At 50.4% G+C, this 15290-nt stretch overlaps 2 protein-coding genes and 1 long non-coding RNA gene across 3 annotated transcripts in view; 1 reads left to right on the top strand and 2 right to left on the bottom strand.

Moving 5' to 3' along the window:
• LOC306813953 overlaps nucleotides 1–15290 on the top strand; it is a 45667-nt gene that overhangs the window by 15107 nt on the left and 15270 nt on the right. The window lies entirely within an intron of this gene.
• Nucleotides 143–3861, bottom strand: LOC306813993 (uncharacterized protein; the record flags this gene model as incomplete). Its single annotated transcript, XM_079329690.1, has 6 exons — nucleotides 3820–3861; nucleotides 2556–2747; nucleotides 1901–2002; nucleotides 1335–1373; nucleotides 970–1031; nucleotides 143–262 (listed from the first exon to the last, which is right to left on the bottom strand). The coding sequence occupies exons 2-6, from the start codon at nucleotides 2632–2634 to the stop codon at nucleotides 143–145; spliced, it is 402 nt and encodes a 133-aa protein (XP_079185816.1). The 5' UTR covers nucleotides 2635–2747; nucleotides 3820–3861.
• On the bottom strand, nucleotides 5478–15157 carry LOC306813959 (SLAM family member 5-like). The gene is made up of 9 exons (XM_079329642.1): nucleotides 15067–15157; nucleotides 13353–13646; nucleotides 7829–8098; nucleotides 7517–7543; nucleotides 6869–6967; nucleotides 6687–6731; nucleotides 6219–6265; nucleotides 5726–5809; nucleotides 5478–5589 (listed from the first exon to the last, which is right to left on the bottom strand). The coding sequence occupies exons 1-9, from the start codon at nucleotides 15125–15127 to the stop codon at nucleotides 5536–5538; spliced, it is 981 nt and encodes a 326-aa protein (XP_079185768.1). The 5' UTR covers nucleotides 15128–15157; the 3' UTR covers nucleotides 5478–5535.

Genomic DNA, 15290 nt, shown 5'->3' with positions numbered 1-15290 from the left:
GGGATCAAGGATTTGGGGTTTGTAGGGTCAAGGGTTTGGGGTTTATGGGGGTGGGGATTTGAAGTGTTTGGGGTCAAGGATTTGGGGTTTGTAGGGTCAAGGGTTTGGGGTTTATGGGGGTGGGGATTTGGAGTGTTTGGGGTCACGTTATGGGGTCTGTGGGGCCCGTGACTGAATTCCTTTCTCCCGGGAATCCCGGGGGTCCGAAGGATGTCTCGGAGAGCTCTGGGCCTGGGGGCGTCCCAGGATCCTTCCTGTGCCTCTGGAAAAGAGGCAGAAATTCCATGGATCCTCCTCGGGATGGGGGTGGGGTCTCTGGGCATTGGGACCCGGCTTTGACCCCCCAGACCCGGCTTTGAGCCCCCTAAACCCAGCTTTGAGCCCCCTAAACCCAGCTTTGACCCTTCCCAGTGTCCAGAAATCTAGACTCAGCTTTGACCCTCCCAGATTCATCTTTGAACACCCCTAAACCCAGTTTTGAGCCCCCCTAGACCCAGCTCTGAGCCCCCCTAAACCCAGCTCTGAGTCTGCTTAAACCTGGCTTTGAGCCACCCAGACCTAGCTTTGAACACCCCTAAACCCAGCTTTGAGTACCCCTAAACCCAGCTTTGACCCTTCCCAGTGTCCAGAAATCTAGACCCAGCTTTGACCCTCCCAGACCCAGCTTTGAGCCCCCCTAAACCCAGCTTTGAGCCCCCTAAACCCAGTTTGGAGCCCCTTAAACCCAGCTTTGAGCCCCCCTAAACCCAGCTTTGAGCCCCCCTAAACCCAGCTTTGAGCCCCCTAAACCCAGTTTTGAGCCCCATAAACCCAGCTTTGAGTCCCCCTAAACCCAGCTTTGAGCCCCCTAAACCCAGTTTTGAGCCCCCTAAACCCGGCTTTGAGCCCCCTAAACCCAGCTTTGAGTCCCCCTAAACCCAGTTTTGACCCTTCCCAAGTCCCATGAGAGTTTTCCCAGCCCAGACTCACCTGTGGGGTCAGGATTTTTGGGCTGGGGTCCTGGGCTTGGGGCTGGACCAGAGCTCCCAAATCTGCAGGGGAAGATTTGGGCTCAGATTTGAGAATTTTTGGGATTTAGGATACTTGAGATTTTTGAGATGGGAGGAGCTTTCATCCCAACCCCATGGGAAGGGATTGCCTGATGAAGAAATTCCCCAATGCAACAAAATATCCAAATAAAATATAAAATAAAATATCCCAAAAATATAAAAAAATCCCAATAAAATAAAATACCCCAATTAAAAAATACCCAAATAAAATAAAGCACCCCAATAAAAGAAAATGATCCCAGTAAAACCAGTTTCCCCAGTTACCCCCAACCCCACAGAGCTCACCTGAGGAGTCGCTGCCACTCACAACCTGGTTCCGGATCCCTGTGACCAGAACAGACCCAAAACTGGGATTATTCCACCCAAAATCCCCCTTGGAAAACCCCAAAAAGGAGCTGCCGAGCCCCCCAAAATTTGGGTTTGGAGAAGAGAAAGAAAAAAACCCAAAACTCCAAAATTTGTGTGAATCAGAAAAGGGGAAAGGCAGAGGTGACCCCAAAAGAGACAAATTTGAGCTCAGGAGGGAAATTTGGGGGATTTTGGAGCCAGATCTGAGCAAGGGGAATGTCCCAGCCTGAGCTGTGACCACAGGAGGGGTTTTGGGATCAGGATCCCCCTAATAGTACTGCACCCCAAAAAGGGACATTTTGGGGCATTTCTGGAGGTTTTGGTCGTGTGATTTCTGAAGGTTTTGGGGTGGTGGCATTTGGGTATTTTGGGGCATTTTTGATTATTTTGGGGTTGTAACTTCTGGAGGTTTTTGGGGCATTTCTCAATCTTTTGGGGTTGTGTTTTCTGGATTTTTTTTTGAGGTTTTGGGATTTTTGGGGGTGCTGGCATCAGTGTCTGACCTCTGTCCTTGGTCCTGTGGTAGGTGACAAAAAGCACGAGCAGGGCCAGCACCACGAAGATGATGGGGGACCAGTACCTGGCTGGGACACCCGAGGACGTTCCTGTGGGGACACGGGTGACCGGGGGGTGGCAGGCACTGGGAAAGGGGGTTGGGACATTCCAGGGTGGTGGCAGGGTGACAATTCCCCTGGGATGGTGACAGGTCCCCCCATTATGGAGTCACCTCCCCATGATGGTGACAATTCCCCCAGGACGGTGCCACCTCCCCATGGTGGTGGCAATTCCCTGGGGCAGTGTCACCTCTCCATGATGGCAACAATGCCTGGGACAGTGCCACCTGTGTCACCATTATGGTGGCAAATCCCAATTCCCTGGAATGATGCCACCTCCCCATGACGGTGACAAATCCCCCAGGGTCTTGTCACCTCCCCACAATGGTGACAATTTTCCCACAGCACAATGTCATCACCCCCTGATGGTGACAAACCAATGTCTCACCTTCTCTGGATGGTGTCACCTCACCCCAAGAAGGTGCCACCTTCCCATGACGGTGACAATCCCAGGCAGTGTCACCTCCCCCAGGATGGTGCCACCTCCCCACAATGGTGACAATTCCAGGCAATGTCACCTCCCTCCCCTTTCCGTGGAACTCACGCGTTTGGTTCCCCGCCGGTGTCACCTCCAGGTCCCCGCTCCCAGGAGGGCTCGTGGTGACCCTCAGCCACGTTGTCATCGTGTCCCCGTCCCTGGTGGCTGTGCTGGGGTGTCCTGGTGGCTCCGGGGGTTCTTGTGTCCCCTCTTGGGTGACATTCCCGTTCCCTGACTCCTCTTCTTGGAAGCCGAGAGCTGGGAATGGGATTTGTCCATTCCTGTCGATTCTCCCCCAAAATTGAGGATCAGGAATGGGAATATTGACCCCTCAGGGGACGTGGGACAGAGTTTGGGGACATCACCACAGGAAGGGCCCCAAAAGTGAATTTTGGAAAAGAAGAGAGGGAAGGAAATCCCAGGAATTCCAAGGGAGAGGGGATGGGATCCAAGGAACGGCTGGAGATGTTCCAGGTGGGATTTGGGATGGAGATCCAGAAAATTCTGCACTCAGAGGATTTTGGAGTTGAAAAGTTTCCCAATGAATAATCCTGACCCCCAAAACATCCAGGAGGGTTTGTAAAAACCCTCCCAGACACAGGAGCTGGATTTTGAGATTTTTGAGATGTCCTGGGGTTGGGTTGGATGATCTGGGTGGGTTTTTCAACTCAGAATGTCTCACAGCTCCCTGAGGGGGATGAAATACAGCAGAACAGAAACCATACCTTGTGAGTTTCACAGCTCACCCCGTTAAAAAAGAAAAAACCCAAATGGTTTCAGGTTCTCATAGTGGAAAATGTGGGGGGCTGAGCGGGGACTGTTCCGGAACCCAAAAGGGTTTAGGGTTGTGTCACCAATAGGCAATTATAAATCACCCTAAAATAACCTAAAATATCTCAAAACATCCCCAAATATCACAAATTAACCCAAAATACCTCCGAATGTCCCGATTTGGGGTGTGAAATTGGGGGCGTGAGGTGGAAGGACCCACCAGGACCATCCGAGTCCCATTCGTGGCCCTGCTGAGATGAAAACCAACAAAACCAGCCCAAAATGGTTCTAAAGCCCCTCCTGATGCTCATTTGGGGCAGACTGTGATGGATTTGAGGTGCTGGGACATCTCAGAAAACCCCAAACCCTTCCTGGAATCCACAAACCAGGCTCAACAAAGCCGGGCTCAACCCTAAAGCTGAGCTTAACCCCAAGGAAAAGCCCTAAAGGGACCTCCCTGAGCTGCACCCGCTGCCTTCAGCCCCTTCCTCACCCTCATCCTCCTCACCCTCGCTCCAGCCCCACACCCCGAAGCCCCCCAGCCCCCAGCCCCACTCACCGACCCCAAAGCACAGCAGGGCGAGGCAGAGCCCCCCAAACCCCTCGGGTCCATCCTGCAGGGCCCATCCCCTCCCTGGCCCTCTGAAACGTCTTCCTTCCCCTTTTGGCTCAGAGGAAGTGACAGTTGATAAACAAAGGTGGTGAAATTAAGGGGGAACTGCTGAAAAGGATCCCCCAAGGTCACTTCTCCATCCCCTGAGGTCATTTCTTCATTTCATCAAATTATTTCTCCATCCCATGGGTTCCTTTCTCTGCCCCATGGACTTATTTGCTCACCCCACAGGTCATTTCTCCACCCCATGGATTTGTCTCTCCACCCCTTGGAATAATTTCCATCCCATGGAATTATTTTTCCACCCCGTGGATCATTTCTCCACCCCACAGATAATTTCTCCACCCCATTGATCAATTTCTCCACCCTATGGATTTATTTGCTCATCCCATAGAGTCATTTCTCCACCCCATGGAATTATTTTTCCACCCCACGGATCCATTTCTCCATTCCATGGGATTATTTTTCCATCCCATAGAACTGTTTCTCCATTCCATGGAGAAATCCCATGGATTTATTTGTCCACCCCATAGAATTATTTTTCCACCCTATGGAGCTGTTTCTCCACCCCCAGATTCTTGCTGGGATCCCCGAATTTCTGCTGGGATTCCTGAATTTCTGCTGTGATCTCCAAATTCCTGCTGGGAACTCCCCCAGCTCAGCAGCACAGCACAAATCCCTCCCCCAAAATCAACCCCCCCCCCCCCCCCCCAAACACATCAAAGTCTCCACATTCCATTTTCCTCTGAGCTATCCCAAAACCCCTGATCCCAAATCCTGGCCTTGCAGGATTTTGGTGGGGCTGAGTTGTGTTTTTGGGGTGGGGGGAGGTGCTGGTACATTTAAAAGTGAGGGAAGTGGGGAGGGGGAAGGAAGCAGGTGCAGAAACCACACTTGAGGGTTTGCTGGGTGCAAGGTTCTCGCTTCAACTTCCTGGAGTTAATTCTTTTTGCCAGTAAACAGAAGCTTTGCAAGATGCAAAACAAGACAGAAACAAGAGATTAAAAAAAATTATATTACTTTTTTTTACAGCATTTTATGCAGCTTACATAAAAATGCATTTTCCTAAGGAAAACCCGTCTGTCCCTGGAGGTGTCCGAGGAACCCCCTGGATGTTGGTCTGAGTGACCAAGATTAGATGGAACTGATAGCCTGGGAGGACTTTTCCACCTTCAGGAATTTCGGGATTCCATGGAAAAAAATTCTCTTCAGAGGTTCCCTGAGCTGGTCTGGGAGTCCCTTCAGAGTTTTGTTCAGTAGCTCAGCTGGAGACAGTGGGGAAAGGAGCCTGAATCCCAGGGAGCTGCCAAGATCCAAGAGAAAGATTCCAAAATGCTCTGAATCCTCCCTGAGATCCCAAACTGGGGCTGCTGGCAGGGAAACTGTGGCAGAATCGGCGAGGAGGGAAAGGGAAGATCCCTGAGATTCAGGTCTGGAGTGGGATCAGAGGTGTTGAAGCTGCTCTGGAGTCATTGCAGTCACATTGTAGGGTCTGTCTGTCTGACCAGGAGTGGGAACCCTTTAAATAGGGTCCAGATCCTTCTAAATCAGGTGCAGACCCTTTAAACCAGTTCCATGTCCTTTAAACTAACTCTAGACTCTTCAAACCAGCTCCAGACCCTTCAAACCAGCTCCAGACCCTTTAAACCAGCTCCAGACCCTTTAAACCAGCTCCAGGCCGATCACGGTGCCATTTTCTGCCGCCCCATCCTTCACCTGCAACACCAAAGGGACACGGGCTTGGTTTGGGATCTTGGGAGCTGATCCCACCCTCACAGGGAGATCCCTGGATTTGTTTTAAGGACCCCAACTCTGGGGGTTCCACCCCCCACCCCGGGGTCTCCCAGCTCACCTGGCTTGGACGCTTGACCAGGGAATAAACGGTTGTGCCGGATTCTCCATCCGTTGGTTTGGCTTTAATTCCATTAGGGGCACACTGCGGGGAAAAGGATTTAGGAAATGTTTTAGGTGTTGGGAAAAAAGATCCCAAATGCAGAGATCCCTCAAAGATCCATCTGTGGAAGTGTCACCCCATCCCAAGGCCAGGCTGGAGCATCCTGGGACAATGGGAAGTGTCCCCACCCAATTTTAAGCTCCCTCCTAACCCCAAAAATCCCATTTTTTTTCTCTGATCCCTCTGGGAATTTTTGGGACTGGGAATGGAGTTTTGGAGCAGTTCAGGTGCCCTTGAGAACATCCAGCTGTGGCACAACCGCCTTGGAATTCCCAAAAGGAGCCAGGCATTGTCCAGCTGTTCCCAGTGTCCCCAGGGTGTCCCCATCGTGTCCTTGGGGTGTCCCCAACCCCAGAGAGACCCCGGGGAGGACACGGACCCCCAGACTCACCTGCTGGGAAAGTCCCACCTCAGCGTACACCGTGTTGGATGAGGCCACTGAAATGGGGGAAAAAAGCAGGAATTCGGCAATTTGGGATGCAGAGAATCCCCCTGGCGGGAATCCCAACCTCGGGTGTTCAGGATTGGGTAAAACCTTGACCCCAAAACCCCTCGGAGCTGCTGGATTGGGAATTATTCCTCATCCTGCCCTCCCTGGGTGCTGTGGTACTGGGATGAACTTCCAGCACCAAGGACAGGGAAAATATTTTTTTAAATTTTTTTTTTTTTTTTTAATCCTAAATTCGTGGCTGATTTTGGAGGGCAAAATCCATTTATTTTTCCTGCAGCCAGGACAGAGGGGTCGGGGTCCTTCAGCTTTGACCCGAAATCACTGATGATGATTCCCCTGACCCTAAATGCAATTCCCTTGGCTATTCCCAACAGGAAAAAGGGCAGGGAGCTGCCCCCAAAATCCCACCTGTGTCCGGAGGCTTGGGTTTGGAGAGGCGGAATTTCCTCCAGCCTGGGGGAGATGCAAGAGAATCAGAACCCCAAATTCACCCCAGATCTGCCCAAAATCCGCCCCAAATCCACCCCATCCTCATTCTGTGCCCCCTCCCAGGTCCCACCTCCTTCCCAGGAATTGTTTTCCACGCTCACCTGTGAATTTACGGAGGAACAGGAGGAGAACCAATAAAAGCACTGCGAGCCCAATGGTGGCTATGAGCCAGGACATGAACCCGCTGCTGGAGAGGGCACCTGGAAAAGGGAGAAGATCCAGTGGCAACATCCCAAAATAATCCTGGCTCTTCCCGGCATGGGGAATTTGGCCTCAAATCCCTCCCTGATCCCCCAGTCCAGGAGATCTCACTCCAAGACAGGGCAACGGTGCGAGAATCCCAGAATCCCAAAATCCTCAAATTGCCAAATCCCAAAATCCCACAGGTGTTGAATAGGAAAGGAACTCTGGAGATCTCCCAAGGTGGGGTGACCGAGAGCAGGGGACATGGGGACACAGCCACGTGGCTTTGGGATGACTCCTGATGGGGAAGCCAGGGGCTGGCTTTGGGATTTGGGGTTGGGCTTGTGGCCACCCACCACTCCTTGTCCTGTCCCAAACATTTATTGGGAAGGGATTTTGGGAGGAGCTGGAGGTGCTGGGCTCAACCTCCCCACTTTCCCTTCCCGGCCCAACATGGAAAAGCTGCACTGGACACTCGAGGACACTCGGGGACACTCGAGGACACTCGGGGACACTCAAGGACACTTTGGAGCGTGGCTGGATGTGGACAAGCGGTGGCAGCTCACCGAGACCGGGAGGGTGCGTGGAAGTTTCTGCTGAGGGAAGAGAACAGGGACAGGGGTCAGAGCTCCTGCTGCATCCCAGGAAAAGCTGGAGCCTTAGAGAGGAGTATCAGCCCAGCCCAGTCCCCAAATCCCCAACTTTGGAATCAAAGAAGGATCATTCCATCCTCAACATTCCCATCCTAACACCAAATCCCAACTTTTTCTTGGTTCTCAAGGGACTGGGATCAGTCCATCCCAACTTCAAAATTCCCATCCCATGCCATCCCATCCCATGTCATCCCACCCCAAATTCCCACCTTTCCCTGCTCTCACCTGTGCAGAGCATGTCAGGGGTGGTGACAGTGACATTCCTGCTGCTCACAGAGTTCCGTGCCGTGCACGTCAGTGGCTCTGGCTCCTCCAAGGAGGATTTATTCACCCACAGCACCACGGGGCCCTCATCCCATGGCTGATCTCTCACTTTCCAGATGTAGGAGACCTTCCCGAAATCAGTTCCGGACACGGAGCAGCGCAGGGAGAAGCGGCAGCTCCCACCTGAGCAGTTCTGGTCCTCACAGGTCACTGTGGGCTCTGCCAGCTCCCCTGGGGGCACGGGGGTGTCAGAAAACCGTTTTTTTTTAAATGTAAAAGAACTCCCCCAAAACCACTAAAAGCACTTACTGTACACACGGAGGGTGAAGGTGGATTTTTTTTCCCCTAATGGTTACAGAGTAGTTCCCGGCATCCTCCAGCGTCAGCTGGGAGATGGTGAGTGCACGGCCCTTCTCGGAGACAGCAAAACGAGTTTTGAATGTTTGTATTGCAAATATGGCTTGAGGAGGATCCTCAAATGACGCAGTCACTATGTGTCTATTCTCAAAATTCCAGACTGCTGACTCTTTGTCTGTTATGTCCTGGGTGCGGAAGGTCACGGACTCTCCCACAGCCCTGATCAGGTCCTTGGGGTCACTGGCGCTCACTGGGGAGAGAACATGCAATGGAGGTGGATGAAGATGGGATAAGGAGCTGGGATCAAGGTAGGATTATTGGCATCAGGGAGAATGAAGCTGCTGAATCCAGAAAATGAAGCCCATCAGGGCTGTTTGAAGGCAAGAGGCTCGTGGAAGGGCAGCATCGCCCCATTCCAGGTGGGATGTCACAAGACCTGAGATGGGAATCCTCCCTCACTCCTTCAGCTGCAGCCCAGGACAATGTCCAAGATCCCTCTGGATCTCTCCCTCCCCCCCAGTGAACACCCCATGATCTTGGGTCACGAATTCAAGGAGAAGTTGTTTTTGCCATTTTCGCAACTTCCCATTTAAATAGAAAAAAACCCCCACGAAACAAGTTTTGTTTCCCCCAGTCTACTGAAAACAGAGTTTTTCTTCCCAGTTTTTTGAACAGGGAGCAGCCCTGAGGCTGGGCTCAGAATTTCTGGCTCCCTCAGCCTCAGCCATCTCTGAGATAAAGACAACGGACCATGAGAAAGACAAAGTGCTGGATGAAGATAAATTTGCAGGAAATTGCTAGTTAGCAAAGCCACAGGGTGACTCTCATAAACCCTCTTGGAGCATGACAGGAAGTGCTGCAACTGGACCTTGGCCAATTTCCCTCTTTTCTGGCCAAAAACTACCCCAGGACCTCCAAAAATTGGGAGGCAACGTGGAGAGGAGCAGGAGTAGAGCAGGATGTCTGGAAAACATCTGGACAGAGGCTGGACCAGAGGTGGATACCAGCCCCACTGTCACCACGTTTCTATGATAATAAGAGATCCATGGCAGCATCTTTAACCCTGACTGCTCTGGAAATCCCCCTGCAACCACCGGAAACCAGCCCAAAATCATTTTGCCAAGGAACAAAGCGATGTCACTTACTGATTAGGTGGAGGAGCATGAGTATGGTGAGAGAAAGGATCCAAAATTCGTCCTTGCGCATCTGGGGCACGCAGAGGATCCAGGACACCAACTGCACCCAAAACTGTCACAAAGAAAAAAAGAGGTACAAGGACGTCAGTTGGGGGTGGAGTGAAAATGGTTGTGGTAAATGTTCTGATGGTGCAATGATAATAATGAAGATGCTGATTTGAAGGGAAACCAGCAGCATGAGGAACATTGTCCTCACCCCGGGGAGATGGGGAGGGGACACTGGAAGGTGGCCCCTGAGCACGCAGAGCCTTTTGTCACCTCTGTCACCTTATTTTATAGATGATTTTTGCCACCTCTGTCCCCTGACCTTGGGAGTGTTGTCACTTTTCCCCTGAATTGGGGACTAATTTTTATCATATCTGTACTGTAATTTTGTCACTTCTTCCCCTCATTCAGAAGCTGAATTTATCACTTGCTTTGGGGTTGATTTGTTGCAGAAAGCGAAAGAGCAGGAAATGCCTCTGAGTTTCTTTATTTGCCTTATTTGAGCTAAAATCCCACTCAGCACTGCACTTGGGATCAGGATTAAAAAAAACAAAAAACAAAAAACCAAAAAAAACCCAAACTAAAAACATCTCTGGTGGCTTTGAAGGGGTTTGAGGGATGGAAACTTTACAAATATCCATAGAAATATCTCCAATATCCATAAAATCTCTCACCTGAAGGAGAATCCCATCAATCCAGAGAAGTATCTCAAATACTGAAGGAAATATCTCAAATACCTAGAGAAGTGGCGCAAATATCCAGAGAAATCTCTCAAATTCCCACCCAAATCTCTCAAATTCCCACCCAAATCTCTCAAATTCCCACCCAATGTGGCTGTAAGACTTGGGAGCAGCACATGAACACAGCAACACAGGCTTCATCCAGAAAGCAGAAGAGATTTATTGCAGGACTAGTCACATTTTTAGAGACTGGTTCACAAAACCAAGGATGAAATTAAGATCATTGATCCAAGGAAGGCAGAACCTCTTGTAAACGAGCTTGTACTAAAACATCACATTCCTTACCCACTTCTCCTGTCCACAGCAGCAGGTGCTGGACTTTGCTATTAATTCCTTCCCTTGAGTAGCTTAGGAAATCTCAAACTGCTGTTTTCCCCCGACTCTCACCAGCATCCACACATGCCCCTTTTTTATTTAAAAAAAAAGAAAATAAGTGTTTGTGGTTCCTTGTGGGGCCCCCTGCAGGGGAACACAAGAGACCCGAGGACACCTGGAGTGCTCAGGGAAATCTTCAAACCTCTTGCTCTTCCCTGCAAGAAGTCAATCACCAGAGTGCTATTTCTAATATAACAGTGAGATCTGTTACTGTTTACCAGAATTAAAACCTATTACAATTTCTAACACATTCAAAAATCTGTCTAAAAATCTCTCATTGATTTCGAAACAGTTAGACACAAACAGATGAACGCTCCTTCTCTGCCTGTAGAGGGATCATCTGGTTGGTGGTTGGTTGATCAGCATTTGAAGGCTGTGCATGGGCCACACTTTGTGTCTCATGTCACAGCTCAGGACGGACACACCGTGCAGGTACCAGCATAGCCTGGTATCTGTTGGGATCCAAGAGTAGCCACGACCCCAAACGATGAGTTCATGTGGGTCCTCCCACTTGTTCGTGGCCAGGTCATGTATAAAAACCTTCGTTCGAGGCAGGCGTGTCTCGTCTGCAGCCTGTAATGAGGTGAGGTGATCAACAATGACAGGATTGTTTGAATCTTGGGGCACTGTGAGGTGATTGATGGTGTACAAAGCTTTTTCCAATTGCTGTGTGGTGTTTCACCAGCCATTCCCCTTTTCTGTTTGCCCAAAACACGCTTCAGAGTACCATGAGCAGGTTTGACAATGGCTTGACCTATTGGAGAATGTGGAGTGCCAAATTTATGTGAGACTCCCCATAGCTGCAAAAACTGCCTTGTCTTTATTTTATTTTATTTTATTTTATTTTATTTTATTTTATTTTATTTTATTTTATTTTATTTTATTTTATTTTATTTTATTTTATTTTATTTTATTTTATTTTATTTTATTTTATTTTATTTTATTTTATTTTATTTTATTTTATTTTGTTTTGTTTTGTTTTGTTTTGTTTTGTTTTGTTTTGTTTTGTTTCATTTAATTTAATTTAATTTCACTTTAGTTTTTAAAGTTTCTTTTTATTAGAAAAGTAATGCAGCCCCATTAGAGCGTCGCTTCCCACTCCAAACCTGGGATCTGTCTGAGGGCACTGTGGCTGCCTTTTCATCCATCAGTCTCCAATTATCTTCAAAAACCATAAATTGACCAGGCTGGAGCAGCACTTGGGCTCTTTGCCCAATATCATACGGAGCCAGCAGATCCGTATTCAAGTGATAATTTGCATAACTTGTGTGGAGCCAAGCCCGGATCATTCAACCTTGTCCTACAAACCTGGACTACCCTCCAGGCTGTGACATTGTGTCTACCACGTTGTCCTGTGTTAGGGACAGCTCTAAACATGTGAAAGGCTTGAGCCTCCCCTTTCATTTGGATGCCATCACTACGATTTTGTGGTAATTCCCTGCAGAGTTTGGGTGGAGCTCACAAATATCCACCAGAACACGCCTGGCCAATGGATGATGGCACGGCCACCAGAGGCACTGATGGAAGGAGCCCACCCATGGGCACACGGGCAGCAACAGTGCTCCAGAATTGCTTTCCATGCTCACCTTTGGATTTATGGAGGAGCAGGAGCAGAACCAAGAAAAGAACCTTGATTCCAATGGTGGCTATGAGCCCGATCGTGACCCTGCTACTGAAGAAGGTGCCTGCAAAAGGGAGAAGTTCCAGTAGCAACATCCCAAAATAATCCAGGCTCTTGCTGTCATGGGGGGCAGAGGGAATTTGGCCTTGAATCCCTCCCTGATTCCCTCAGTCCAGGAGAGCTCACTCCAAGTCAGGGCAGAGGTAGCTTGGATGAAGCAGGGGTGGGAGAATCCTCACATCCCCAAATCCCACAATCTCAAAATTTTGAGAACAACCCCAGTTGTTGGGGTGGAAAAGAACACTGGAGATCTCCCAGGATGGGGTGGCCCAGAGCAGGGAACATGGGGACATGGCCAGGTGGCTTGGGGATGGCTCCAGAGGGGTAAACTGGGGGCTGGCCTTGGGATTTGGGGGTTGGGCTTGTAGCCACCACTCCTTGTCCTGTCCCTGGGACTTCTGGCAAGAGCCCAAACATTCCCTGGGAAAGAATTTTGGGAAGAGCTGGAAGGTGCTGGGCTCAGCCTCCCCAATTCCTCTTCCTGTCCAGACATGGAAAAGCTGCCCTGGACACTTGGGGACACTCGGGGACACTCAGGGACACTCGAGGACACTCGGGGTCATGCTGGACTTGGCAGCTCACCGGGACGGTGCACGGAGATTTCTGGTGAGGGAAGAGAACAGGAACAGGAGTCAGAGCTGCTGCTGCATCCTGGGAAAAGCCAGAATCCCGCAAAGGAGACCAGCCCATTCCAACCCCAAATTCCCTTTTTATTTTTTGCAGGCTCTCAGGGGTCCAAGATCAGCCCATCCCAACCTCAACATTGTCAGCCCACCCCAAATTCCCACCTTTCCCTGCTCTCACCTGTGCAGAGCATGTCAGGGGTGGTGACAGTGACATTCCTGCTGCTCACAGAGTTCCGTGCCGTGCACGTCAGTGGCTCTGGCTCCTCCAAGGAGGATTTATTCACCAACACCACCACGGGGCCCTCATCCCATGGCTGATCTCTCACTCTCCACATGTAGGAGACCTTCCCGAAATCAGTTCCGGACACGGAGCAGCGCAGGGAGAAGCGGCAGCTCCCACCTGAGCAGTTCTGGTCCTCACAGGTCACTGTGGGCTCTGTCAGCTCCCCTGGGGGCACGGGGGTGTCAGAAAACCGGTTTTTTTTTAATGTAAAAGAACTCCCCCAAAATACTAAAAGCACTTACTGTACACATGGAGGGTGAAGGTGGATTTTTTATCCCCAATGGTTACAGAGTAGTTCCCGGCATCCTCCAGTGTCAGCTGGGAGATGGTGAGTGCACGGCCCTTCTCGGAGACAGCAAAACGAGTTTTGAATGTTGGTTTAGCAAATATGGCTTGAGGAGGATCCTCAAATGACACAGTCACTATGGGTTCAGTCCCAAAATTCCAGAATGCATTTCCATCTGTCGTATCCTGGGTGCGGAAGGTCACGGACCTGCCCACGGCCCTGATCAGCTCCGTGGGGTCACTGGCGATTGCTGGGGAGAGAAAGTGGGGAGAGAACGTGGGGTGAGGGTGGGATGGAGGTGGGATGGAGGTTGGATGAAGAAGGGATGAAAAGGTGGGATGAAGGCAGAATGGAAGTGAGATGAAGGTCAGCTGGGGGGATGTAGGTAGGCTGAAGGAGGGATGGAGGTGGGATGGAGATGGGATGAAGGCCACTTGCAGGGGGATGAGGTAGGATAAAGGTAGGCTGAAGATGGGGTGAATGTGGGATCAAGGCGGGAACAAAAGCTGGGATCAAGATGGGATCAAGGCAGGCTGAAGATGAGATGGAGGTGGGATGGAGGTCAGTTGGACGGGCCATGAAGGTGGGATGAAGATAGGATCAAGCAATGAAGGTGGGGTCAAAAGCTGGGAACAAGGTGGGATCAAAAGCTGGGATGAAGGTGTGATCAAGATGTGATGAAGGAGGGATGGAGGCGGGATCAAGGCGGGATCAAGGCGGGATCAAGGCGGGATCAAGGCGGGATCAAGGCGGGATCAAGTTGCTGAACCCAGAGAACGAAGCCCATCAGGACTGGAGCAGTTGGAAGGGACTCATGGAAGGGTCCCAGGGCAAAGGAAGAGCCTTCCCATGTGGCTGAGCTACCCCCAGGCTGAGCCCCCAGAGCCTCGTGATGGCCACGTGTGAGCCTGGCAGGGAACTGAAAGGGGAACGGGAATGCAGAGCTGGAGACAGGAATGAGGAACAGTCACAGCAGGAGAGGGAACTGCTGGTCAGCTGCTGCTTGGAGGAGAATCAGGTAATTGTGGAAAGGTTTGGGTTAGGATTTTTTTCGAAAAAAACAAAGCCTGTTTTTCCATGGTGTTGTTCCCAGTCTAGACCAGAAATGGAATTTTTCTTCCCAGTTTTTTGAACAGGGAACTGATCCTGGCTCAGCCCTGAGGCTGATTGAATTTCTGGCTCCCTCAGCCTCTGCTACCTCTGGGACACAGACAACAGAATCTCTCCAACTATGAGAAAGACAAAGTGCTGGGTGAAGATAAACTAGCAGGAAATTTGTTGGTTAACAAGGCCAGAGAATGGTTTATGCAATAAGAGCTGTCCCAGAGGCTGAAGGGAAGGGTGGCAGCCAGACCTTGCCCAATTTCTTTCTTTCCAACCAGGAAACACCCCAGGACCTCGAAAAATTGGGAGGCAACGTGGAGAGGAGCAGGAGTGGAGCAGGATGTCTGGAGAACATCTGGACAGCAGCTGGACCAGAGGTGGACATCAGCCCTCCATCACCTGGTTTCCATGGCAACAAGAGATCCGTGGCAGCATCTTTCACCCTGGTTGCAAATCCACCCTACAGAGCTGCTCTGAAAACCATCCAAAAACCCTAAAACCACCCTAAAACCCTAAAACCACCCCAAAATCTCCTTGCCAAGGGCCAAGGAGCAGCTGGCACTTACTGGTTTGGTGGAGGAGCATGAGTGTGGTGAGAAGAGGGATCCAAGATTTGTCCATGGGCATCCAGAGCACAGGGAGGATTCAGAGAACCAGAACCAGGCGAGCTGAAAAACAGTGGCAACAAGGAGGAGGAGCAGGAACTCCTGCACAGCTCACAATTGTGGGTGGAGTGTTAAAACTTGTGGTTTATCAGAAACCTGACACAAGATGGGGGATGTAGAAATTT

Source organism: Erithacus rubecula (genome assembly GCF_903797595.1).
Source record: "Erithacus rubecula genome assembly, contig: SUPER_33_unloc_1, whole genome shotgun sequence".
NCBI lineage: Eukaryota > Metazoa > Chordata > Aves > Passeriformes > Muscicapidae > Erithacus > Erithacus rubecula.
The sequence above is the reverse complement of the archived record's forward strand: the minus strand, read 5'-3'. Positions and strand labels throughout refer to the sequence as shown.

What these genes read in the sequence shown, in the direction of transcription:
- LOC306813959 (XM_079329642.1), bottom strand. Translation starts at nt 15,127, where the DNA reads ATGCCCATGGACAAATCTTGGATCCCTCTTCTCACCACACTCATGCTC. An exon ending in CCCTGACATGCTCTGCACAG is followed by an intron (nt 7,544 to 7,828) that starts GTGAGAGCAGGG and finishes TTCCCTCAGCAG; the next exon opens with AAACTTCCACGCACCCTCCC. An exon ending in CACGCACCCTCCCGGTCTCG is followed by an intron (nt 6,968 to 7,516) that starts GTGAGCTGCCAC and finishes TCCCTTTTCCAG; the next exon opens with GTGCCCTCTCCAGCAGCGGG.